This window comes from Vipera ursinii (assembly GCF_947247035.1).
Source record: "Vipera ursinii genome assembly, chromosome: 8".
Taxonomy (NCBI): Eukaryota; Metazoa; Chordata; class Lepidosauria; order Squamata; family Viperidae; genus Vipera; species Vipera ursinii.
In genome coordinates this window covers 2,002,914-2,029,154 of record NC_139519.1, presented here as the reverse complement: position 1 = coordinate 2,029,154, position 26,241 = coordinate 2,002,914, and the positions used below count along the sequence as shown (strand labels likewise).

The 26,241-nt window shown below is 45.5% G+C and overlaps 2 protein-coding genes across 2 annotated transcripts in view; one reads left to right on the top strand and one right to left on the bottom strand.

Annotated features, from left to right (window-relative positions):
* Positions 1-5: 5 nt before the first annotated feature.
* NDUFA10 (NADH:ubiquinone oxidoreductase subunit A10) lies at positions 6-25,054 on the top strand. The gene is made up of 10 exons (XM_083368305.1): positions 6-105; positions 3,265-3,433; positions 4,417-4,632; positions 6,111-6,197; positions 14,419-14,540; positions 15,018-15,097; positions 21,225-21,279; positions 21,722-21,807; positions 23,126-23,234; positions 23,676-25,054. The coding sequence occupies exons 1-10, from the start codon at positions 40-42 to the stop codon at positions 23,742-23,744; spliced, it is 1,059 nt and encodes a 352-aa protein (XP_083224431.1). The 5' UTR covers positions 6-39; the 3' UTR covers positions 23,745-25,054.
* Positions 24,584-26,241, bottom strand: part of DMTN (dematin actin binding protein) — a 23,619-nt gene continuing 21,961 nt past the window's right edge. Inside the window, exon 15 of the mRNA XM_083368303.1 lies at positions 24,584-26,163. Coding sequence (XP_083224429.1) covers positions 26,050-26,163 — 114 coding nt within the window. The 3' untranslated portion in view covers positions 24,584-26,049. The remainder of the gene's footprint in view (positions 26,164-26,241) is intronic.

Sequence of the window (26,241 nt, the reverse complement as noted above, 5' to 3'; positions counted from 1 at the left end):
GGGCGCGGGGCGGAGTCTGGTCCCCGCTGCCCGGCTGCCATGTCCTTGGCTGCGCTGCTGCGCGCGGCCCGCGCCCGGGGGCGCCTCCCCGCCGGGGGGCTGCTGGTGAGGAGGGGGCCGCGGGGGAGGCGGGGCCGCGCGGCTGGGCTCGGCGGACCCTGGAGGGCCTGGGCCGCGTCGCAGGAGCGGCCGGAAGCCCCTCGCGGCCCTTCGGGTCCTGGGGCTCTTCGCGTCCCGGCGGCCCTGGGCGGCTTTGACCCGCTGAAAAGGGGGGAAGAAAGGCCGACCGCCGAGCATCGTCCGAGGGAGGGGGGGCTTCCTCGGCGGCCTTGTTTAATCCGAGGTATGGGGAGCAGGGAGGGGAGGCCGAGACAGGCCCTGCCCAGCTGACCCATCCTGGAACGGTTTTTTTATTATTATTTTAATTCCATTTATATCCCGCCCTTCTCCGAAGACTCAGGGCGGCTTACAAGCTTAGCAATAGCCTTCATTCTATGTATATGCCTGCTTATTAGGGCTTTCGGGCCCCCCCAAGCGGTATTATTACAAAGTCAGCTTAATTGCCCCCAACAATCTGGGTCCTCATTTTACCTACCTGGGAAGGATGGAAGGCTGAGTCAACCTTGAGCCTGGTGGGACTCGAACCTGCACTAATTGCAGGCAGCTGGTGTTACTTAAGGAGGCATTAGCCCACTGCTCCACCAAGGCTCTTGGTGGAGGTTTGGGGGTTTAAAGTGCGGTCCTCTGCAGGAGGCACTGTAGTAGTCCGGCCATGCTGTTCCCCTCGGGGCTCAGCCCCCCAGGTGGCTCCCAGGAGAACCTGCCAAGCATGTGGGGGTCTTGGGCAGTTTCAGGCCCCAGCAGGGGAGATCTCAGCGCTTCTTCCCACAGCCCCGTCCTTAAGACACTCCTGGGGGCCGCTTTACAAGGGTGAAAGGGTCAAGGGGACCCCACTCCATAGACCCACCCAGCCACTGCCTCCCCATTCCCTCTAATGTTGTGATGAGTGAGAAACCAGACCACCCAGTTTGCCACTTCAACAGCACCACAGGGGTTGGTCTTGAAGTGGCAGGACTTAAGAGTAGCCCTGTCCAGTCTTGGTCCCCGTAGACCCAGTGCAATGTCTCCCTCCCTCAAAGTCCAGCACCCCTGCCAATTCTGCCACCATGGCCCTCTGTTACCTCCTCAGCCTCCACATCCCTGGTAGCCAGCCGCTCTTATGCCAGAGAGTAAGGTTCGTGCCCTGTACCATAATTGCTTGCCTTTGACAGGCACAATAAGGGCTTTTTTGTATCTGAAGATTCAAGCACATGCTTAGATCCTAAAAACTGACAAAGATGTCACTCTCTCAGCCCAGCTCTCCTCACAGGGTTGTGGGGAAAATGGCAGGAGGACAGAGTATTAGGAATGTACCACCACCTTACTTAGAAATTAATAAAGGCAGGATAAAAATCTAATAAATACATTTGGTGTAGGTCATAACACTTTAAAACAAAACTAATAGAATGAAATAGAAACCAAAATTAAATAAACAATAGAAATCAGCATTGATTTTTGTATATTTTTAATAGAATGCCTAAGTCTCAAGGTGGTTTATAAACAAAACTGATGTAGTCAACTCATGGAAGCAACATTCAAAATATAATGCTGTCCTAAATCAACACAAACGCCTTGTGGGAAAGTAAAGACTTGACTTACGCTGTATGGACCAAACATCCTTAAGGATGTTCCAAACAGGGTGCAGCCACAGAGATGATTTATTAATGGATTCTTGTTATTTCATGAGGGTAGTAATTCTCATTGAACTTCCCCTTAAGAAGTACTGCCTCTTGGCTGAAAAGATAGCCCTATAGCCACTCAACACCAAACAATGCAGGACTTTAAAGGTCATCAACATCATCCTGGATTTGAACCCAGATCAGCAACCATAACATAAATCCCAATCCCATTTAGAAAAAACACCAACTTCCAAGAAAAAGAATCAACAGAGGTAGCTAATTTGAAGATTTTGAGAAAGAGATGATATTTGATTAGCATCTGAGTAGAACATGGGGATAGGTGAGATAAAATAGCCTTTATTGTCACTTTTTCTGTGTGTGTACTGGCACGCATTAAAAATGAAATTCCAATGTCCGCTCTCAAAAGTGTGTGTGTGTGTATACACAGCCATATCCAGACATACATATACATGTGCTGCACGTATGTGTGTGTGTATATACACACATTCATACAGATACCTACGCATATATTAATCACAGTCCATTTTGAATAAAAGAGTCTTGAGAGTTAACGAGATTGATACTCTATGGTACAAAGCTATTACAGAATCTGGTTGTTCTGCTTCGGCTACCACAAAGCCGCCGCCTCCTCCTCCCAGAAGGTAACAAAAGAAAACAGGACATGGAGAGGATGTGTAGCATCCCTGACAATCCTGCAGACTCTGATCAAGCAGCGCTTACATGCCACGTCCTAGATAGAAGAAAGTGAACTTGCAGTAATCTTACTCTGCTGTCCTCACCACCCTCTAAGAGAGCTTTCTTAGATCTAGGTTACCCTCTTTCTGAATGGTCCCTATTAATCCTTTGGTCAGTCAGTTGTTACAGAAGAATTTCCAGCCTTGCCATCATTAGCAGTTGATACTAAGGGTGCATCTTAGTAAATTGCAATATAATTGTTTAGAAACAGATTTCTAAATTCTATTTAAAAACTTGGTAATTAGTTTGAAATGCTGTGTCATTTCAGAGTATTAGTGAGAATTATGTTGGCAGCTACTGATCTTTATTCCTCCCAGTGTGATGGCATTTTAAATTGATCAGGCCATTTATTTTAAATGCTTATAATGTGAAACTGTTTTGTGAGGGTGAAGTTTCGTTCTCCGAGCTTATGGATGGTTTTCCCAGCGTTTCGTTACCAGGCTAGGTAACATCTTCAGTGGAGTTTCTGCAACATTCGGAAACCAACCCACAAGCTCGGAGGATGAATCTTCACCCTTGTCCTACACCCGAGCTACAGATATTCACCACTATTGTAGACTATTTTGTATTTGAAGACAGAAGTCTGGTGACTATCTTTTTATCATTCAGGGTGTCAAATCACTCTCACCTTTTATGGATTGTTATGCTCCTTCTGTTTATGTTTTTGATTAAACCATTATATGTAAACCTCTGCTTGATAGATAATTTCCCTGTCTCCAAAATGTCTGGGGAATATTGTAAATAACTCTATAGAACTTAGATGTGTGTTTGACTGATATTCTCTCACCAGGGAAAGCTTCATGTCAGTTCCCACAGGAACCTTCAGTATGGCTGGACAGCATATATATTGGGAGATAAAGCTAGTGCAAAGTTCACTGAATACAGCAAAGTCTTCACAGTGGATGGTAATCTGCATGCTGGCACAGCAAAACTTGCCCAACAAGTGGCAGAAATATTGGGTATGTAATGGGCCGTTGTATATTGCTAAATTGTGCAGTATAGTCACTGAATATCAAGAATGTGGCGCTATTATAAGAGATACAAATAAGAATGCTGCCAACAAAATGATACCTGTTTTAATTTCTTGTTACTGTGTTAGCTTCGGGTCAGCTGCAAATCTCACTTTGAGGCAATTCTTTGGTGAATAAGAGAGAGCAGTTGCCTAAGGCTCCCAAGTAGCTCATGCAAGCCTGTTATATTTAGAATTGAGAAGAAAGAAAATTGTACGTGTGTGTGTATATACACATATACGCGCACACACACACAAACATATACACATACACCTGGCTATTGCTTTCAAAATGGAATAATTATTGCTTGTGCACATTGTCATTTTGTTGAGTTTGTGTGTGTAAATGCAAGGACATAAATTCTACTTCTGTTTAGCTGATGCATAAATGCATCACGATGAGTACAGGTAGCGCTTAACTTACGACCACAATTGAGCCAAAAAAAATCTTTTGCTAAGTGATTGTTAAGTGAATTTTGCTCAATTTTATGACCTTTCTTAACAAGTTGTCAAGTGAATCACTGCTGTTGTTAAATTAATAACACTGTTGTTAAGTGAATGTAGTTTCCCCATTGACTTGCTGGTCAAAAAGTTGCAGAAGGTGATCACATGACCCCAGGACTCTGTGACCATTGTAAATATGAACCAGTTGCCCAGCATCTGAATTTTGATCATGTGACCCTGGTGGTGGTGGGTGTGCAATGGACATAAGTGTGAAAATCAGTCATAAGTCACTTTTTCCAGTGATGTAAGTTTGAACGATCACTAAATGAACTGTTGTAAGTCGAGGACTATCTACTTTTTTTCAGAAGAGGTTTTTCTTCCTCTGTACAAGAAGAGGACTGTCTTGAAAAAAGAAAATTTCACCAGAATCTGGGAAGAATGTAATTTTCTGCATCAGAAAATATTTGGCCTTTTTAATGTCATTTGCAGGTTTGCGATATTTCCCAGAAGCCGATATCCATTTGTTAGACAGTCTCACGGGAGATGGAAAAAAACTGGATTTAAAATATAATGGCAATTGCTGTCTGGAGACATTTTACAATGAACCTAAGCATCCAAATGGAAACTCTTATCGGCTTCAAGCTTGGATGTACTGTTCCCGCTTTCTGCAGTATGCAGATGCTCTCAACCATCTCTTGAGTACAGGTGATTAGCAACATTTTATTAATGTAAACAAGTGAAACAAATAACAATTGGGATTGCTGTGCAGCAATGTCACTGCCTGAGCTCCTCAGTGGGTGGCCAGATTGGTGATGGAGTTCTCCAAGCTTATGGTCCCAGGGGATTTGAACCTGCCCTCTCTGGGAATGGGGTCATAGCTCTGGAGTTCATGGCCACCAGGACAGTCATGAGACTGTCCCAGATCATCCAGATGCTGATCATGGATAGTATTTCTCCCCTATCATGGTCAGACTATTCCTTAGCAAGCTTGTGGTTCTCTGGAATCAACCCCTGCTGTAGGGAGGCTAGACTGGTTAGGTTGGTCCACCTCAGGACTCAGTGAGTTTCAGAGGGAGCTTGCAGTTGGTCTGGGCATGGTCATACCTGTGGACATGCTGCACGGTCTGACGAAACTCTGGTGGCTACTTATGACTTTGAACTGGATTGCACCTGAGCAGCCTCTCTGCAGCCATGGAGGCTAGTTTACAGAAGAGCAGAGGGAGATGAAGCAGGTGAACAGATGCCTAGAGCTCTGCTGGCAGACAACAAGGAGTGGACCAATGCAGGCTAAAGCTGCTTTTAGAACCTGCGTCTTGATACTAAGAGAGGCAAAATATATGCATCTCTGCACTCTTTCTTCATCCATAGATTACCATCTTACACCTTCATTCGGGTAACCCAGACCATCTTAGGAAGAAGTAGTAGTTCTGGAGTTCAGCTGTGTGGTTGTTGTGAGGAATATGCTGGGCACCTGACAGATGAAACCCACTTGGATTTGCTCTGCATTGGGACTCCAGCCTTGAAGCAGGTTCAGTGGAGGCTGCCAGAGCTAGATCTTGCATAGTTATTTGTGGAGAGTTTAATGCTTTGGGGGCTACCTCAGCTTGGCCCCCTCTGTAGTAGCTCCATGGTTCTCCTGGCTGGCTCAGGCTGCCCGAGAAGGGACTTATGATTCAGTTTGGGCGATGGTTTATTCCTCTTAAGGAGGAAGTGGTAGGCCTCTTGCCTGGACAATTTTCATCCTTCCCCTTTCAGGGCAGGTGTAGAGAAATGGCCAGACTGCAGCTTCAGTGAACTCTGGATGAAACTGCTTATTTGGAGATTAGGTTAACCCCTCCTGCTGGCCTTTCTCAGAGCCCCAAAGATCTGATTCTGAGCCTAGGTCTCAGGCGCTGGTTTCCTGGTTATACTGATGATTAATTATTATTGTGTTTTAATTTTTGTTATTTTATTTTTATATTGTTCACCAGTCAGAGTTACTTGTTGAGATCGACAGCTTAGGAAACCTGCTTTTCTAAAAGCGGATTTTCCTAAAAAGAAACTGGGAAATGAAAGAAATGTACAGAGAGGTAAATGAGCCACCTCAGCAAACTAGGGAGTGCAAAATGTTTAAAACACGAAACTGGTCCAGGCTGAAATGCCCTCTAGTAAGTTTTATGGCTGTGATGCTCCCTTCATTTCAGGACAAGGAGTCGTGCTGGAACGCTCCCCCTACAGTGACTTCGTTTTCTTGGAGGCCATGTCAAAGCAAGACTACATTCACCCAAGGTGTAAGTAATGCTCTCTTTGATTAAGAAGTGATGATTGCTGGTGGTCTTCTTAACCTTCTATTCCCCCAAATTTTTACAATTCTACATTCAAATTCCCCATCCCATTCTCAGAGCTGTATTTCTATTCCCACTGAAATTTCCACTGAGATTTATTTTATGGTCAGTGACAAAATTGTGTAGTAGCTTTTTGTCATGGATGTTAGGTTGGGGTGATGCAACTGGATCCTCAGTGCAAGAAAAAATTGTGAGTTTGCATTCTTGTTGTAACTTTAGTGCAAAGCTGACCTAAACCTGATGAATATGAGCCTTGGTGGAGCGGTGGGCTAATACCTCCTTAAGTAACACCAGCTGCCTGCAATTAGTGCAGGTTTGAGTCCCACCAGGCTCAAGGTTGACTCAGCCTTCCATCCTTCCGAGGTAGGTAAAATGAGGACCCAGATTGTTGGGGGCAATAAGCTGACTTTGTAATAATGCCGCGTGGGCGGGGGGGCGAAAGCCCTAATAAGCAGGCATATACATAGAATGAAGGCTATTGCTAAGCACATTGATTTGTGCTTTAGATTGTAAGCCGCCCTGAGTCTTCGGAGAAGGGCGGGATATAAATGGGATTAAAAAAGAAAGAATATGTAGAAATAACAAAATATTTAAAACAGGATTCTTTAGTTAGAAAAACCATCATTTCTATTTCATAAGTGTTGCCTTACTTATGAATCATACTCGTATGCTGCTGCAATCATAATGACTCTTGGAAGTTCACATTGAAACAATACAAATAACAAAGCTCCCTGCAGAACAAACAACAAAAAATACAACAAGACTAGATACAAGACTAGAAAGAAAAGATGGTGGGCCTTAGAAAAGATAGTATGTCATATATCTAAGCATCATCATCGTCACCAGCCAGTCATGTCCGACCCTCAGCCATTCTATGGATCAGCACTCTCCATGCCTCTCGTGTCTCGCACTGCGTCCTTCAGATCCACCATGGTCATCCCGGTGTCATCCTTTATAGCGTCCAGCCAGCAGATACTAAGGCAGCCCCTTCTCCTTTTTCCACTGATCACGCCCAGAACGATTGGCTTTTTGAGTGAGTCAGCTCTCATGACATGACCAAAGTATGACGGTTTCTCTCTGGCAATTTTGGCTTCAGGTGATATTTTTGGTGAGGTTCGGTCTTTGTGATTTCTGCAGTCCATGGGATGCGTAACAGCTCAAAGGAGTCCACTCTTCTCCTATCTGCCTTTTTCAGAGTCCATATTTGACAGCCATTAGTAGCAATTGGAAAAAATATGGCCTTAACCAATCTGCATTTGGTTGTGAGGCTGCTGCCTTTATTCTTCTAGATGTTATTCATGCCAGACTTTGCAGTTCTTCCAAGTGTTATATGCCTTCTGATCTCAGGGCTGCAGTCACCACCTGAGTCGATTTTTAAAGATGAATTGCTTTGCTGTTTCGATGGCCTCACTGCCATTTTGCACTCTGACCTGGGTGTTCTCTGCAGTGGTCATTATCTTTCTTTTCTTGATGTTACGGTGCAGTCCAAATTTTTCACTTTCATGTTTTGATTCTCAGGAGTAACCGCTCCAGATCTTCCTTGATTTCTGCGAGTAATGTTGTGTCATCTGCATATAAGAGGTTGTTGATATTCCCACCACCGATTTTTTAACCCCAATGGCAGATTCCTCCAAATGGGCATTTCTCATAACTATTTCTGTGTACACGTTGAATAGTATAAGTGACAGGATGCAGCCTTGCCGAGCGCCTTTTCCAGTTCTGAGCCATTTTGTGTCCCCATGCTGTTCTTACAGTGGCTGCCTGATCAGAGTACAGTGAGTGAATGAGCTGGATGCGGCGTGCGAATATTCCCAGTTCTTTGAGGCAGCTCCAGAGCTTGTCATGGTCAACACAGTCAAAGGCTTTTGTGTAGTCAGTGAAGCACACGTAGAGGTCTTTTTGGTATTCCTTTGCTTTTTCCATCATCCAACCGAGAATGGCAATATCATCGCACGCTCTTCTTCCTTTCTGAAATCCTGCTTGTACAAGACTTCCCTGTGGGTGGGTGGATTCAAACGTGGCTGGATTATCTTCAAGAGAATTTTTCTCACATGCACCAAGGCTGTGGTTCGGAGGTTGGAGCAGAAAAGTTCCCTTTTCCATTTCAAAAACTGCCATTGAATCTACCAATTCCCTATTTGCCTTCATCAGCCTCTGATTTTCATCTTTTATTTCTTCCATCTTCTGATCAATCTGTACTGACTTGTCTTCTATTTTCTGAATTCTTTGTTCTTCTTTGTAACTATCTGCTGGAGGGTTTCTAGTTGAGAATTTGTGTTATTAATTTTTGATTCATTTTATCAAAGTTATCTTTTGTCTCCTCATTATTTTTCCTTGTATCTTCTTTGTGAGAGGAGATTGCCTCTTAGATTGCTTGTAATGCCACTTGCATTTCCTTCTGAAAATTGTTAGATTTTTCTTGTTGAAGCATTGATTCAATTGATCTCTGATACACAGGGCTTGCAAAGGTGGAGAACGGGGCTGAAGGCATTTTCTTGCCTGTTTTAGCTAAATTCTAAACAATCGTTTTTGTTTCCACCCCCCAAATCTTTTATCAGCTCTAATACTTTTCCCAAATGCCCACCTTAAACAAAACCATTAATCTTCTATTCAATACCATAATATATCATTTAAATTTGTCTTCAATAACTTATAGTTCTTGTCTGTAGTCTCTGTAATCTACTACACTCCCTGAAAGAAAAGGAGCACAAAGAAAAAAAATTGTAATTCACTTCTGTTTGTGAGACTCACTTCCGGAGCAGTTGTCCAAAATCCAAGGTTATCGCTCAGTCAGAATTTATAATCCGCGAGGTCCTACTATTCAAAGTTAATAGTCCACAGGGCCTTCTCCAAGGGAAATCACCAACAGTTATTAATTATTATTATTATTAATTCGGTTTATATACCGCCCTACTCCTGAAGGACTCAGGGCGGTTTACAAGGCAAAATTTAAAAACAATACAATATAAAATTAAAATAAAATTAAATTAAGTTTAGCCCCAAAAAATTAAAATCACAATTTAAAAACATTAAAACCCCTCAGTCCAGACCAGATAGCTCAAAGAGCCAGGTTTTTAGGTCCCAGCGAAATGAACGAAAGTCGGGGGCAGTCCGGAGTTCCGTTGGCAGTTGATTTGATAGGGAAGGCGCGCCCACAGAGAACGCCTTCCCCCTGGGGATCACCCGTCGGCAATCCTTGACCGGCGGTACCCTGAGGAGGCCCTCCCTGTGGGAGTGCACAGGACGATGGGAAATTGACGCTGGCAGCAGGTGCTCCCTCAGATAATCCGGGCCCATGCCATTTAGGACTTTATAGGTCATCACCAGCACCTTGAATCTCATCCGGAGGGCAACTGGAAGCCAATGCAGCTCGCAGAGAAAAGGTGTTACATGGGAGTATCGGGAGACTCCCATCACAACTCGTGCGGCTGCATTCTGCACCAGCTGGAGCCTCCAGGTGGTCTTCAAGGGCATCCCCATGTAGAGAGCATTGCAGTAATCTATATGGGAGGTAACGAGTGCATGGGTGACTGTACGTAGAGCATCTCGGTCCAGATAACTGGCACACCAGGCGAACCTGGGCAAAAGCCCCCCTGGCCCCGGCTCCTATATGATCTTCCAAACTGAGCTGTGAATCCAGGAGGACACCCAAGTTGCGGGCCCTATCAACGGGGTAACACCTCACCCCCCATAGTTAACGATGGAAAAGATTGGTTAGTCTGAGATGCCGGTATGCACAGCCACTCAGTCTTGGCAGGATTGAGACGAAGCCTGTTTCTCCCCATCCAAACCCGAACCGCCTCCAGGCAACGGGACATCACGTCGAGGGCATCACTGGGTTGGTTCAGGGTGGAAAGAAAAAGCTGGGTATCAGCATACTGATGATACCCCACCCTGAAACCATGAATGAGCTCGCCCAGCGGCTTCATATAGATGTTGAACAAGAGGGGAGAGAGGACTGACCCCTGAGGAACTCCACAGATGAGAGGCCTCGGGGCGGACCTCTGCCCTCCCGTCAACACTGACTGCGAGCGGCCCAGGAGGTAGGAGGAGAACCACTGTAAAACAGTGCCCCCCACTCCCAACCCCCTGAGACGCCGCAGTAGGATACCATGGTCAATGGTATCAAAAGCCGCTGAGAGGTCTAATAGGACTAGGACAGAGGAACAACCCCTGTCCCGAGCCCGGCAGAGATCATTCACCAGCGCAACCAATGCCGTCTCCGTGCTGTACCCGGTCCTGAAGCCCGATTGGTACGGGTCCAGATAATCAGTTTCCTCCAGGAACAGAGGGAGCTGAAGTGCCACCACGCTCTCAACCACCTTCGCAAGAAAGCGAAGGTTGGAGACCGGACGATAGTTGTTCAAAATAGCCGGGTCCAGGGCAGGTTTCTTGAGGAGGGGCCTCACCACCACCTCCTTCAAGGAAGCAATTATTACTGCCTGGAACCAGCCTCGTGTCTCCTCCCGGGCTGCATATACCAGCCAGGAGGGGCACGGGTCCAATAAACACGTGGTGGAACTCAGTCTCCTCATGATCCTGTCCACCTCATCTGGGGTCACAGGATCAAATTCACTCCAGGTAACATTCTCTAGACCGCTCGATTCCTCCCCGTCAGTCTCTGCCCAGTCAGAATCCAAACCGGCTTGAATCTGAGCGATTTTGTCCGTCAGGTGATAGCTAAACTCCTCAGCCCGCCCCTGCAAGGGCTCCTTCCTCACCTCCTGATTAAGGAGGGAGCGAGTCACCCTAAACAGGGCGGCCAGGCGATTATCTGCGGACGCGATGAGGGCAGCGAAGTAATTAGACTTTGCTGTCCTCATCGCCGCGAGATAAGACCTCGTAAAGGTTCCTAACCGCAATCGGTCAGACTCAGACTGGCTGGATCTCCAACAGCTCTCTAGACCTCATCTCCGACGCTTCATCTCCTGGAGCTCCACAGAAAACCATGGAGCCCACCGGGATCTGCGCCGGGTCAGGGGTCGCAAGGGTACAGCATGGTCGAGCACCTCGGTGGCAGCCCTTTCCCAGGCATCCACCAAGGCGTCAGCCGGGCTGTAAGCGAGGGGGATAGGTATAGACCCAAGCGCCGTCTGGAACCATTCTGGATCCATTAGGCGCCTGGGGCGGAACCACCTGGTCGGTTCCGCAGCCCAGCAGCAGGGGGTGGCATAGCGGAAGACCAACCGCAGGAGGTGATGATCGGACCATGACAGGGGGGCAATAGTTGGCGAGCCCCCTCCCAGATCATCAATCCACTGCCCAGATAAGAAAACTAGGTCGAGAGTGTGTTTTCCCCCTTGAGTTGGACCCTGAATTACTTGGGTCAGGTCCATGGCTGTCATGGAGGCCATGAACTCCCGGGCCAACTCAGACGACCCTCCCAGAGAAGGCAGGTTAAAGTCGCCCAGAATTATAAGTCTGGGAAACTCAACCGTCAACCCTGAGAGGGCGTCGAGAAGCTCGGGCAGGGCCGTTGCTACACAGCTGGGCGCCAGGTATATTAGCAACAAGCCCAACTGAGCCCCAGGGCCACACCTCAGGAGGAGGGATTCACTCCCGCCTATCTGTACAATAGTGGTCTCCCGCGGACATACGGTCTCCCGTATAACTACCGCCGCCCCTGCCCTGAGCCTGTGGCCGATGTAACACACAGAAACCTGGAGGGCAAAGCTCCTACATGGAGGGCAGTTGTTAACAAATGGGTACTCAGATGGTATTAAAATAATATCAAGATGACATTGATATTGAGTCCGGAAAGTACCTCAGGTCCACCAATGCGGCTCCGCTCTCACCTGAGCCGGAACCAGGCAAAGAAAGCCCAACCGCCCTCTCACTACAGCTGGGCATCCAACCTCGGGTGGGCAGAGTACAGGCTACTGGGATAAACCTACCCCAACTGGTCTTTCACACCAGTGGGGTGGTTGATGACCAATCCAGAACCGCCCTCTCACCGTGGTCAGGTCCCAGGTCCATTTCGGACTATCAGTAGGGAAGTCAAAGGAGCAGGGGCATAAACCATATCCAAATATTTATTTATTTATTTATTTTATTATATTTATATACCGCCCTTTCCCTGAGGACTCAGGGCGGTTTACAGGGAATTAAATAATCGGCATAAAATTAACGATGAGCAGCTATAGTTCCGAGACCACGTCCACAGCCGAACTCCAGGCCGCTGTTGTCACCTCGCTGCTTCTGCTGTGGAAAGGGGGGACCACCGTTCCCAAAAAAACCCCCAAAAAACTGCGCCCTGCTCCAACCGGGCGTTAAAACGCAGTTGAGCTTCCACTGTCCTTAAATAGTTCTGAGATTAAAAATCTATAATCCAATAGGCTCCCCAGGCAACAAGAAAAAAAAAAGAAAAGGGAAAAAAATGGGGAGAGAGGGAAAAAAGTTTATAATCCACATCTATCTTCCGACACCAACTCTAACCAATTGTCCCAAAATCCAGAGTTGCCAATCTACCAAGGTTATAATCCAAAATGTCTTACTGTTGATAGTTCCTTACCATTCACTCTGTCTCTGAATGGTTTGTAAAATTACAGGTCAAGCAGTATTTGTAATCCAAAGAAGCCAGATGGGTTCAAAATAGTTTGCAGTTTTAGTTGTAATCCATCCTGCAGAAAAGACAGCCCAAGAGGTTTTTCTCTTTTCCTAGATGCAATCTACAAAGCTACGAGGTTCAGAGACATCAAAGGATTTAGTCTGTTATCTGTGTCTGGGCTTCAGGCCAGGTTCCCTCACTCCAGAGACAAAATATAAACAGAATTTAGTGTAGTTCTTTTTTTCACCACTAGATGTCATTAGGTGTTTGTTTTGTAACTTTACAGCCAGGATTTTTTTTCTTAAAGCTTACTCCGATACCAAGGAAGGTAAAAAAATTTGTAAAATATAACTCCCCAAACTTTTTTCTCTGTGCTGTGTCCAAGTTAATTTTATAGTCTTCTCTATTTTCCCCCAAGAAAGCTTAAACCACCACTTTTATTCTGGGAGAAGGGGTAAAAAAAGGAAACCTCCCCCCTCACTTTAGTTTTGGGAGTTTCCTTTTTCCCAAGAACAAGTTTTTAAATCATAGAGGAAGGAAAATAATCTCACCCAGATTCAAATATGTTCCTTATGCTTGTTAGATGCCGTTTTTTTCTCTCAAGGTCAGCAGCTTCTGACTGGCTGCATAGGTTTGGCCAGTCTTTCTCCTGTCGGTTTTGAGGGCTTGCTAAGCACATTGATTTGTGCTTAGAGTGTAAGCCGCCCTGAGTCTTCGGAGAAGGGCGGGATATAAATGGGATTAAAATAAAATAAATAAATAAACAAGCGGGTCGGCTGCCATCTCCCCACAATCTAGAAGGGTCCCCTCTTGCTTTGTCACCTCTCCAGGGCAACTTCAGGCCCTTTTTGGGGGCCCAGCAGGAAGAAATTGGGCGTGGGAGGCAGAGCCCTGCTTCCCTGCGTCCATCTTATTGCAATGTCAAAACCAGAAGTCAAAGCTTATTGCTTTTTTGACAGTGATTAAATTAGTGGATAAGGATAATGCTGTGGACATAACTTACTTAGACTTCACTAGGCATTTGACAAAGCATTTGTTGGTAAGATAGAACAATGTGGGATAGACAGCATCACCACCAGATGGATCCGCAGTTGGCTGACCAACTGCACTCAACATGTAGTCCTCAATGGTATTACTTCTACATGGAAGGAAGAATGAGGGAAACATGGGGGCCAGACAAGAAGTAACAGGAGATCCAGCCTGGATGTAAGGAGACATGTCCTGACCGTGAGAACAATTAATCAGTAGAACTGATTGCTTCCAGAAGTTGTGGCTGCTCCATCACTGAAGGTTTTTAAGAAGAGATTGGGCAACTATTTATCTGGAATGGTATAGGACACAGGTGTCAACCTAGCAGCCTGTGGGCCGAACGTGTCACGTGCAGGCCACACACCCCCGGCACCGCAAAGGCAAAAACTGTCATGATATATCACGATATGTCACGTGAGGTGATCGAGTTTGACATCCATGGTATAGGATCTCCTGCTCGAGTAGGGAGTTGGACTTAGAAGACCTCTTATTCTAAGTAAGGAAGCCTAATGCTTCTGCTTGCTTTCCTTGAAAGACATTGCATGGTTAGGTGAATAAATCATTTGCATATGTATGCTGCTTTTTTTGTAGGTGTGAAACACTACTATAGGATGAAGCATCTTAGTATTTGTGAGGTTTTGCCTCCTCACCTGGTCCTTTATATTGATGTTCCTGTCTCAGAAGTTAAGAAAAGGATTGACAAGATAGGCGAGGTAAAGTTGCATTTGTGTCTCAATTTGTGACCAGAACAATTTGTTGTATTGGGGCTTTGGCTGTTTCTCTGTTGCTTAAAGCTGAAGTTGAAGCTATTTGGCAGGGACAAATTAACTTTAAATATAGGCTAAGTCTTCCAATATCTATTGCTCCTTTTTTTTAATCCAGCAGCTCTGAGTGGATTGATTCCTACTTTCTCTGAGGAAGAAGCTCCCTCCATGTAGTAAATAGATCCCTTTCAGATCCAGCTGATCTCACCTGAAGGGAGTGGTCAGCTGGTGATGAACCTCCTAGAATCCACCAGGATTGAGGAGGTGGGTACATGGAGGGAAGGGGTGGGGAGGAAAGAGGTTTGCTCAAAGATGCTTGGTTTTTCCATAAATATTTTAAATTCAAGGGCTAAAGTGTAAAGTCGTACAAATATAATCTGATCAAATCAGGTAACAGAATTCTCATGAATTGCATTTTGTTTTTAGCCCTACGAAAAAAACGTATCAACAGCATATCTTCAAAGCATTGAAGATGTCTATAAGAAATCTTTCCTGCCACAGATGAGGTAAGTGGAATGTGGGACATGCTTGTTTTAAATGGTCAGAATTCTGTGGAATACACTGAGTTTTTTAATCAGATTATAATAATGACTGTTGTTTTACTTGTATTGCTTTATATTTGTTGTGTACCACTCAGTTACTTCTAATGAAGTGTGTTTGTGGGGGGGGGATGTATAGCATTCTGACAAAAGACTACCAAGTGATTCTGGCAAGATTTGTTTTAGATAAATTCATGCTGAGGTCTGATTATTACATTTGGTCTTCAAGCAGGTGGTAGACTGATCTCTTTGTTATCTGTGCTCCAGTCTCCCCAGGGCCAAACAGTGGCGATCTGAACTTTGTTGGATCCTTCTATCTCTTCATTAACCCTTTAGGATTTCTTTCTTTATTTGTGCCAGAGCACCTTCAAATTATAGACATATAACATTCAACACTGAACAGGTAAAATAAAATAAGTATAAAATAGATCATAGAGGTAGAGCACATATAAAAAGTATATAAAATAAATAGAATTAAAGATAGATGACATTCGCCCAGTCTCAGGCCACATCGGCAACACTTTCTCTTGCTTGCATGAGGTCTTCCTCCGTACATTTGAAGGACATTGTGTGCACCGTAAAATGTGTGAGACGGATTGTTCTTCTGCACATTCACACAGAGCATCTTCTGTAGAGAAGCCCCATTTTCTTAGATTGTCCTTTGATCTTCCTACCCCACACAGTCTATTTAGCAGTTTCCATACAGGCCAAGGTTGTTGTTGTCTTTGGCGGAAGGCGGTCGTGTGGTTGTGGCCAGTTGCCTAATGGCTTCTGACTCACCTTCCATAATTCCAGGGCGTTTTGTGGCAACTACTTGTTAGAAGGAGTGGAAGTTTTGAAGAAGCTCTTCCTTGATTTCAGTCTTAACCTTGCAGGTTGTTGGCCGTATAATAGGTGTGTTTCTGCAGAGGTCACTTTAACCCACATTTTCTTTGCAGCGCTTTCCCAGCAGAACTTTGAAGGAGGAAACAGCTAGATAGTGCACCTTTTGTATGAGGGTTGGTCTCACTGCTTTGTTTAGGGCCATGTCCACCTATTTTGCATGTACCAAACAGAGCTGGCGTATTCTCTAACGGTAGCATAGAGCTAATGCAGGAGTTCTTGATGGGTGTGGTTGGGTACCCCATCTAATGCCTGCTATCTTTCTCAGAATGTTGTTCCTAGCAAATATTTTCTGTTTGGTATTAAAACAGTGGTTCTTAAAGGTAAGTGTGTGGTCCAGAGTTATGAGGAGGGAGGAGGAGGAGGACATGAAAGGAGCCTCCCTGAAGATTGCATTACTTTGGCAATTGGGTGTCCCCTGGGCAAGCAAATTCTTTCAACCCAGAGGCACCCAAAATAATACATAAAGTTTCTTTTGACCCTCAACAGTTTCCTTAGGAAAATGTTTGGGAAGCAACTGTCCCATTCTTGAATAGTTTCTTTTTCACCTCTCAAAGTAAAAGAGATAAAGAGGGTATCTCTTCCTGAGCATCTTTTCTGTCAGGCACAAATAACTAGAAGCATTCACTGAGTTCAAAGCACAGCGTTTATTATCGCTGCCTGTACACAAGAATCTAGTCAACTAATGGTTAAAGCTAAATTGGTGCTAGATAAAGGTCAGTGGAATTCATGAGGGCTGGACTTGGGTCTCTTGTGGCAATGCAATGACTCCCAAGTGATGACATATTAACTCTGCTTTCCAGTTCGGCCTTCTCTTCTGCCTTTTCTCTGGGATGCAAATAGCTGCCCTGTCACATTCCTGTCAGTGTGAATTCCACCTTGTACGCTTGTGTCCCCTTTTTCGTTCTTTTCCTCTTCACTCTGTGTAGACAAACATAAATTTCCTTCTGGTGAATTATATTGCCCCAGAGTACATGGTCATCGGGCAGGGGAGTGGGGGGTGAAGGACCGATAGGCCTGTCCTGAGTCAAACTCCCTGACTTTCCTTTTCTCGCCTCTCAGACTGTCTGGGGCTTCTTGAATAAAGGCCCCTTGGCGGCACTTTGAGTATATTCAGGGACACTAGATTGATACATTTCCTCAAAGTGAGTTGCTACTTGTTAAGAGGCGTGGAAGTTTTGAGGAAGCTGTTTCTTGACTCAGTCCTGGCATCTCCTTTGGGGTTCTTTGATATCCGTTCTCCAAATTCTAAATTAACCATTGACAAGCAGATTATTGGAAATAGCAGTTTACCTGATCTTGATCACTTAAGTTCATTGAATCTAAATGCCACAAAGAAAGATAAACAAAAGACATCAAATGAGATCAGCATGGTTGACCAAAGAGGTCTCAGTCAAATTGAGGGACAAAAAGGTCAAATATAAAAAATGGAAAGAGGAGCACATAACTAAACAGAATACCAGCAAATAGCCTGAATCTGCAAGGAGGGAATCAGAAAAGCTAAGGCCCAGAACGGCAACTAATGCCAAAAATAAATTGAAAATTTTTTTCAATATGTATTTGATTCATTTCATCAGGACCAACAGGTTCAAACTGATCCCAGATAATACCTCCATGGCACCTACTCAGCCAAATCCAAGATTCCAAATTCTAGAATATTCTTTTTATCTGTCTGATAGGTGCTTTGGAGAATAGCTTGACCCCCTCTTCTTTGGGCCACCCTTGAAATATTGGAACACTGCTCTTGTGTCACCCCTACCTTCTTTTCATTAAACTAGACACACCCAATTCCAGTAGTCATTCTTAATATATTTTAGCCTCCAGTCCCCTGATCATCTTTGTTGCTCTTCTCTGCACTCTTTCTAGAGTCTCAACGTCTTTTTTACATCGTGGTGACCAAAACTGGATGCAGTATTCCAAGTGTGGCCTTACCAAGGCATTATAAAGTGGTATTAACACTTCACGTGATCTTGATTTTATCCCTCTGTTAATGTAGCCTAGGACTACACGTTGAGTCCAGTTACAAATCCATCTGCTGGTAATTCTGTCTAACCCACATTGTTCTATCTTATCAAGTAGGATGATAAGTCTGCTTGATCAAATGCCTTACTGAAACATTCCACAGCATTCCTCTGGTCCACTAATTTTGTCACTTTGTCAATAAGATTTATTTGATCTGTTTTTGACAAACGCATGTTGGCTTTCGGTTATGACTTTGTTGCCTCTAGTTAATCACAGATCCATTGCTTGTCTTTTCCAGAATCTTCCCAGGTATTGAGGTTAGGCTGATAGGTCTGTAGTTTTCTGGATCTATTTTTTCCCCTTTTTTGAAGATGGGAACTACATTAACTCTTTTCCAGTCCTTTGCTAGTTCTCCAGTGCTCCAGGATCTTTGAAAGATATAGTTCAGTGGTTCTGAGATCACGTCTGCGAGTTCCTTCAGAATCTTGGGGGTGTAATCCATCTGGTCCTGGTTATCTGAACTCATCTTGGTTGGACAGGTGCTCACTTTACCATTTTCTTGCCTGTGTTAACTTGTGTTCCTAATCTGTTTTTTATGGTACTGTTTTTGATAGCTTGGACTGTTTTTTCCCTTTGTGTAAAGACGGATGCAAAAAGCGAGTTAAGTAGTTCTGCTTTCTCCCTATTGCTTTTCACCTGCTTGCCACTTTCTTCCACTAATGGGCCTATCATTTCCTTGACTTTTTTCTTGTTTTTTACATGTTGAAAGAAGCTTCTTTTGTCGTAAGCCTTAGTTCGAGCCTTAGCTTTCCTCACTCCATCTTTGCAGGCTTGGACTATTTGCTGATATTCTGCCTTAGTTATGTGCCCCTCTTTCCACTTTTTATACTTGTCCTTTTTGTCTTTCAAATTATCAGAGAGTTCTTTATGTCGCCATGCTGGTTTCTTTTGAGAACTGTTATTTTTCTCCTTCATTGGTATTGTGCTAGACTGGGCTTTTATAATATCACTTTTCAAAATTTCCCAAGCTTCCTGAGTTGTTTTCCCCTTGAATCCTTCCAAAGCACTCCCTAAGTTTATTGAAATTAGCTCTCTTAAAAGTCCAAGACTCTAGTTTGACTTTGTTCTATTGCTTATGCTTCCATCATGTTGAATTCCAATATTGGATGATCACTCCCCCCATCCCCCAAATTTCCTGTAACTTCAACCCCTTCTATCATTTCATCCCTTTTAGGGAGAATTAGGTCCAATGTGGCTGATCCCCTAGTTCCCTTCTCTGCTTTTTGGGAGACAAGGTTGTCTGCTAGGTTTGTCAGGAACCTGTTTGATCTTCCACTTGGTGCAGCGTTTGTCTCCCAGTTGATGTCAGGCTAGTTAAAGTCCCCCATTACTATTGTGATGTGCTTCCTACATACATTAGTTAAATGACTAGCAAAAAGGCATCTATTTCCTCTGTTTGGTTCGGTGGCCTATAGTATACACCTGTGGCAATGTCATTCCCCCCCCTTTTATATTGACCCAAATGCATTCAAGACAGTTTTCATCATTGCTGTGCTCTATTTCTGTAGAGATGTAGTTATTTCTTGTATATAGTGCAACTCCACCTCCTCTTTTATTCCGTCTGTTACTTTTAAATAATGTAAATCCCTCTAGCTGCATCTTCCATTAATGGGTTTCATCCCACCAAGTTTCCTTAATGGCAACAATATCGTATCTGCCCTCATTTATTTGAATGTCTAATACACCTATTTATTCCTCATATTCTGTGCATTGTTATATAGACATTTGAGTCCTTTATGACTGTCTCTGTGTTTACTTTCTACACAACCTGTGTGGTTTCTTAGTCCCCCTACTTCCTTACCACTTGTTTGATTAGTCATTGCATTTGAACAGCTTGTGCTAAAGGTGACCCCTCGGGGGTGGGCTGCTTTTGTGGCCTGTCTTTGAGCAGATCCTCCCTGGGAACTGATCTGGGGTAACGGTATGTGCGAATGACCTGGGAGATTGGAGGAAGAGATGCTGCCACAGCATAACATTCGGAACCTCAAGGGGGGATGGAGCTAACCTAATGTCGGGGGTGGTGGTATGCTCCATAAGGCAGGTACCGTGGCAGAGAAAGTCCAACACCTGGGATACCTGCCAAACACCTGGGATACCTGTCCCTGGCAAATGGGACCTGCAGCATGCCCTCTCTGCAGGCCTGATGGGGGAGAGGTGCTCTATAGGTGTCTTGTATAACATGTTAACGTATCCTTTATGCAGTTTTACAGGGAAATTAAGGAACTAGACTTGCCCTGTAGATAGATCAAAGCTGAGGTTGATGGTACAATGGAAATTGTTCAACTCATGATGGAACTTGGCCAGAGACTCGTTTTCATGGGCTCAGATGATAAAAATATGATCAATAAGTCTCACGTTAAAAAAGCGTTAAGAGCGGAGAAAGTGTTTTAGTCATCTGTTGTAGACTAAAAGCTCTCTTCCTACTCGCAATTCCAGATGATGTTGCCACTGTCCCAAGACAAAAGTCAGGTCTAGCTGTCAGAGCCACAGTAACCCTGGGTCAGGCAGGCATGAACTCTCAAATTGCTCTCAACTCCATGCCCAAGGATGGCAAGTCCACCATGTCACTCTCCTCCTTTCTCTCTCTCTCTGTCTCAACCCACCTCACAGGGTTGTTGTTATGGGGAAAATAGGAGCAGGAAGGAGTAGGAGCCTTGGTGGAGCAGTGGGCTAATGCCTCTTAAGTAACACCAACTGCCTGCAATTAGTGCAGGTTCGCATCCCACCAGGCTCAAGGTTGACTCAGCCTTCCATCCTTCCAAGGTAGGTAAAATGAGGACCCAGATTGTTGGGGGCAATAAGCTGACTTTGTAATAATGCCGCTTGGGGGGGGGGGGCAAAAGCCCTAATAAGCAGGCATATACATCGAATGAAGGCTATTGCTAAGCACATTGGTTTGTGCTTCTTAGATTGTAAGCCGCCCTGAGTCTTCGGAGAAGGGCAGGATATAAATGGGATAATAAAAAATAAAAAAAAAGTTATGTTCACTGTCTTGAATAAGGTAATAAACACAGGATAAAATTTGAATAAATAAAAATAACATTGTAATTGTTCTCTGCCAAATATTCCATGTCTTCTTCCATCCAGAGACGCATAGTTCCAGGAGCAATAATGATCTCTCACTCATTTTAGATTTAGTGTTCTTGTATTTTCTAAATCAAACGGCTTATTGCTACTCTTTTCTTTCTAGTGAGACCTCGGAGATCTTACAATATACAGCCAGTGAACTTGACAGCATGGAGAGAGTAAGTGGTAGGGGCCAATACTTGTGTAGAAGGCTTTTTAGTAATATACTAGACATCATTTGCTGGTTTTAAGTCACAAAGAAATCAGACTAAAACAGGCCGAAAGAAGTACAGTTATGCTAAGCGAAAGCAGGGATTTTTTTAAAAAAAAAGTTGAAGGAACTAGCATTTAAACAAATAAAAGATGGAATGTTGTGAAGGTAAAAAGTGGTGCAACCATTTAACAATGTGAGAAGCAACAGTAGAGTATATATATATTTTCTTTGAGATCAGATTAAACTTGCAAAAGACAGAAGCAGAATTTTTCCACTTTTTATGTTGAGAAAGTTGGACAGGTGGGAACTTTGTACCATGAAGGAATTGGGGTCAACTCTTCCCTCACCAATTAAAAGATTTCAGTTTGTAGGGTTATAGGAATTGATTCCCATCTTTTAATTTACAGATTATTGAAGACATTGAAATGCTGAAATTTGATAAAGGACCTTGGCTTGTACAAGATGATCTTACCTTGCATTACCTGAGGTGTTGGTAAGTTCAGCACTCACGATTGAGAGACATGCTGATTTTTGGAATTTAAGACAGGAAGCAGCCCGTAGGAAAGTGGCCTTCTTCCCAAGAAGCATTTGTGGTGTTTAGTCTGACTGGTGTAATCCAGAGCTTTGACTCCAGAGGGATTTTGTACCAAAGGTGAAGCTGAGGTAGGAGGCAAATCCTAGAAGAGGCTCAAGGATTTCCATGAGCATCTTACTCTGGGCTTCGAAAACTATTTACATATTTCATTTTACATACAGTATCTACACCTCTCTAACCTCAGCACAAAATTTGGAAATTATGGCTGTCAGAATGATTAAAACAATTTCCAGGGTTGACAGTACATATGTGGATCGGTTTATAAATGCTAGAAGCTATGTGATATGTGATAGAAAAAAATGTGTCGGGATTTACTGTAAAGCTTGAAGAGGTACAATCGGAATAGAGGAAGCCTGCCTGCCCCCCTTTGTGGAAAGCGCTGGGTGATTCGGTGGCCCTGCAGTGCTTGTCTCCTTTGGGGCTCTGGATGGGGGGGGCAGATCCACTCTGCCATTTCTTTCCCAGCAGGGAAGTGAGAAACTTCCTTTCCCGTGCAAATCCTACAGCACCGATGGAGACGCCAGGAGGCCTCTGTGCAGGAAAGGGGCAGGCCGGGTCCTCCCGTGCTTTCTGTTAAGAATCTCCATGCTGGCTCACAGCAGCAACGGTTTCTCTTATGCTTTTTCAAGTTATATCCAGCAAAGCCAGCCATCATTTGTCCCCAGCACCTAGTCCTCAGGAATTGGTCTGCTTCTACCCAGTGCAGGCTTCATTTTATCATCAGAGATAATTGCCTCATTTAACTCGTTTTATTATTTCTTTCTGCCTTTGTGCAAGTTATAAAACTGCAAAATCTTCCAGGCTGAGAGTGACTGCCCAGGTGGGTTGTTGCTTCCTTTCTGTGGGATGGTGGAGAAGTCATGGAGATGCGCTCCATCCCTTTAGTTAGAGCAGGGGTCGGCAACCTTGGCTCTTTTATGACTCGCGGACTTCAACTCCCAGAATTCCTGAGCCAGCATAGCTGGCTCAGGAATTCTGGGAGTTGAAGTCCGCGAGTCATAAAAGAGCCAAGGTTGCCGACCCCTGAGTTAGAGGAAGAGACTGCTTTCTCTATCCGCCAACCCAAAGTCTGACCTCAAGATACTTTGCTGAGCTGTGATAAGAATGAGGAAGTCCACAATTCATACTTGGCTAGCTTCATAGTATGTCTGTTTCTCCTAGCTGCTTCTTGATTTCTTTGGGTCAGTCACCGTAACGAGCTTTCTTTTCCTTTCAGCGTTAATGACAAAGCAAAAATATTGAGTCCTCTGGCGGTTCCCGACTACATTCCTGAAGTCACAGTGGGAGGCCTTGATGCTGACGCAATCTACCACAGTTACAGGGAGGTAAGAGGACGTTCTCTGGAGAAAATCTGTGTGGCCATTGACTAAGGCCTCAGTCAAGAAGATCTTTGGCTGCCTGTGAAGAGACTGGCCATCGGCCGCTTTGGCGGACCACAACCTTCTGCCAGTCAAGTACTCCTGTTTGAAGGTCACTGATTTGTTTTGCTACTTGATCTTAGACTGATAGAGAGGAAATACATTTTATTAATAAATTATTCTGATTATTTTATTTAACAATTATTTGAAATTTTAAATCAACTGATGCTGGACCAGTTCTTCTTCTCAAAGCCCTGGAAACATCCACTTGGAAGAATGCGGATACTTTCCTGCCAAGTGTCAGTTCCCAGGACTTCCTGAGGAGAAAGATCATTGGATCAAGGATATGGGATGGACCTGCTCAGAGAATCGTAGCAGAAGCAAATGTTTCCTTTCCTTTCCTTGTAGCTTCCTGGACGCATGTTTGCACCGGGTTACAATGCTGATGTGGGAGACAAGTGGATCTGGCTAAAATAGCCCATTTCTTTGGAAGAATGAAGTTGGCCACAGAAGGATGATGAAGCACCTGTTAAGCCGCCAGCTGTAAATAGGTGACATCTTTAGCAAAGGTGGCAGGTCTTCAGCTGGAAGAACGAGCCAACAAAAAGGAAGTTGTCCACGTTCAATCAATATTCTTCTGAGCAGAATCCCACTAAGGCAAAGAAGGGACACTGTGGCAAGCTTGCTGAATAAAACGGCATCTAGTCCAACCTGGAGCTTCCTATGTCCCTGGCTGAAAACATGAAGTCCCTCAACATAGTTTTTGTCCGTATCTCTTGTCTTAGCCCCCATGCTTTATTTCCATCAGAAGGCCCTGCAGACACAACTTTTCTTTCCCAAAGTGATATGCCTGCTTGTCCAAGGCAGCACATTCCTCTCCGGGAAACAGCAGAAGTCTCGGCTCTGCTCGGTTAGCAGAAGGCCACTTCTGCTCCACACGGAGCTCCAGAGCAGAGGTGCTGTCTTTGGGACAGGCCTCCACAGCCATTTGCAGTAAATAAAGTCTCAGAAACACCCCGATTAGCTTGAATGTAAGAGTTCCCCAACCTTTTCGGCTTTGAGGACTGGTGGAGGGTGAGAGGGAATGGTTCCACACAAGTGGCGGGCAAGCATGCGCACATGCTCGCCTGCTGTTTGCACAAGTGGGGATGTGCACGCTCGCCCGCCACTTCTGCAACCTGGTTCTGAATAGCTCAAGGCCTGGAGGTGGGCCACGGTCCGGGGATTAGGAACCCCTGCTTTAGAATTCTACCACCTAGGTGAATTGAGCCACCTACCCACCCCACTTCCAAGGAAACACCAGCCCAAAACAAAGCTTTTTGAATAAAGCTGCTTCACATTTAATTAAAAAGGGGGAAATTGTCACAGATTCTGACATCAGCAAAAGTAGGTTGGTGGGACTGAACTACAGTAAGAGGCCCACATTTAACAACAACCACATAAGTAGCGCTCTACGTTTGCACAGAGTGGAATGACGGAAGGGAATGGCATGGTGGGCTGAAACTGCAGGAAAGTGGGTGAGCTGAGTTCCAGGCTCTCGCGGCAGAGCCTCGGAAGGCAGTTCTCACCAATCTGGCACAGCTTTGTTCTCAGGCAGCTGCATTTCAGGTGGGGCACTCGTCCCACATCAGGATGTGCCACTTTGGGGTGTTGGAATGCAAAAGAAGCTGCCGCTTTCTTCACGGCTTGTCCTAGAGTGCCAGGTTCCTCGAGCCAATCGGGCACCCACCTCCCTTCTGCTGAGCATGACATCCCTGGGAGATTGTTTGCCACGATGGTTGGAGAGCTCCCCCCCCCCATTGGATCTGCATAGCTCAGAGTTCCTATTTGCAAAAGGACTGGGCAGGACTCTTCCGTTGCTCTTGTGCCCGTCAGCGTAACTGGAATGAGGAGGTGCCTCCTGATCCCCATCACTGCCCCCCCTCCAGCCAGCAGCTGTCAGGGTGGCGCTCCAACAGGCCCTCCTGCCACCCAGCTCTCGTGGCCCAGCAGCAGCCATTATGCCTGTGTCCACCTCTACACAATCGGATGCCTGCTTGGTGGGCGATGGAGGGAACAGGGTCTCTGCATACTCTTGCCTCTGCTGTGTGAGAAGGTTCATCATCAGACCCGTCCTCTGAAGGACTTAAACTGTCCCAGATACAGTGAAGTTGCAGGGCAATCTTAAGAGGTGTGTTTTGGGGGAAGGGGATGCAGAATGAGTGCCGTGGGGCCTCACGCACCTCCCCGTTTCTGGGGGAGCAATCCTCCACTCTCCAGGGTCAGGACAGTGGGAAGCCAGCTGCAGCCAGGGGAGAGACCTGCATGGGCAGCTACACCGCTGCCCAGAGCCCCACCTGGAAGCCCAGCCTGAGTCTGTGCACTAAGAAGGCCCAACAGTCCATCGACTCACAAGAGGAGGGCAAGCTGGGGCAAGGTCCCAACTGCCTGGGGAGGAGAATGAAGGCAGCTGGGGGGGGGGAGACTGGCCCTTTTGAGGTGCCTCTGTTTTGGGGTGCCTGCTCCACAAAGCTTGCCATTTGGCCACGGGGACAACCAAGGCAGTGACGACGTCCCTCCTGCTGGATGGCAGTTGAGGAGGCGCCGCAGAGGTGCCCCACTTTCCCACCCAACTATTCCAGGTTCTGGCTCATCTCCTTTTCCCCTGCCCGACGGGCCCGCCGGCTTCCTCGTGGCTGGGAGGGGGGGAGTGTTCCTTGGCGCCTGCTCAAGAGGTGCCCTAAAGCCTCTGCGATGCACGACACACGCGGAGCTCACGCTGGGCAGGGAGGCTGCGAGGGACTCAGAAGAGGCAGGCTTTCTTCTTCAGCTCATTCCGCTTCCACAGGGCCAGTCGGCAGAAGTCCTCCGGGGGCATTTCAAAGACCCGCTGGAAGTCCTCGGGCGACAGGTGCCGCTGAGGGGAGAGAAAGAGGACGCTGCTTTGAAGGGCTCCGCTGGGCCCAGCCCACGGCTGCTAAGCCAGGTCTGTCCT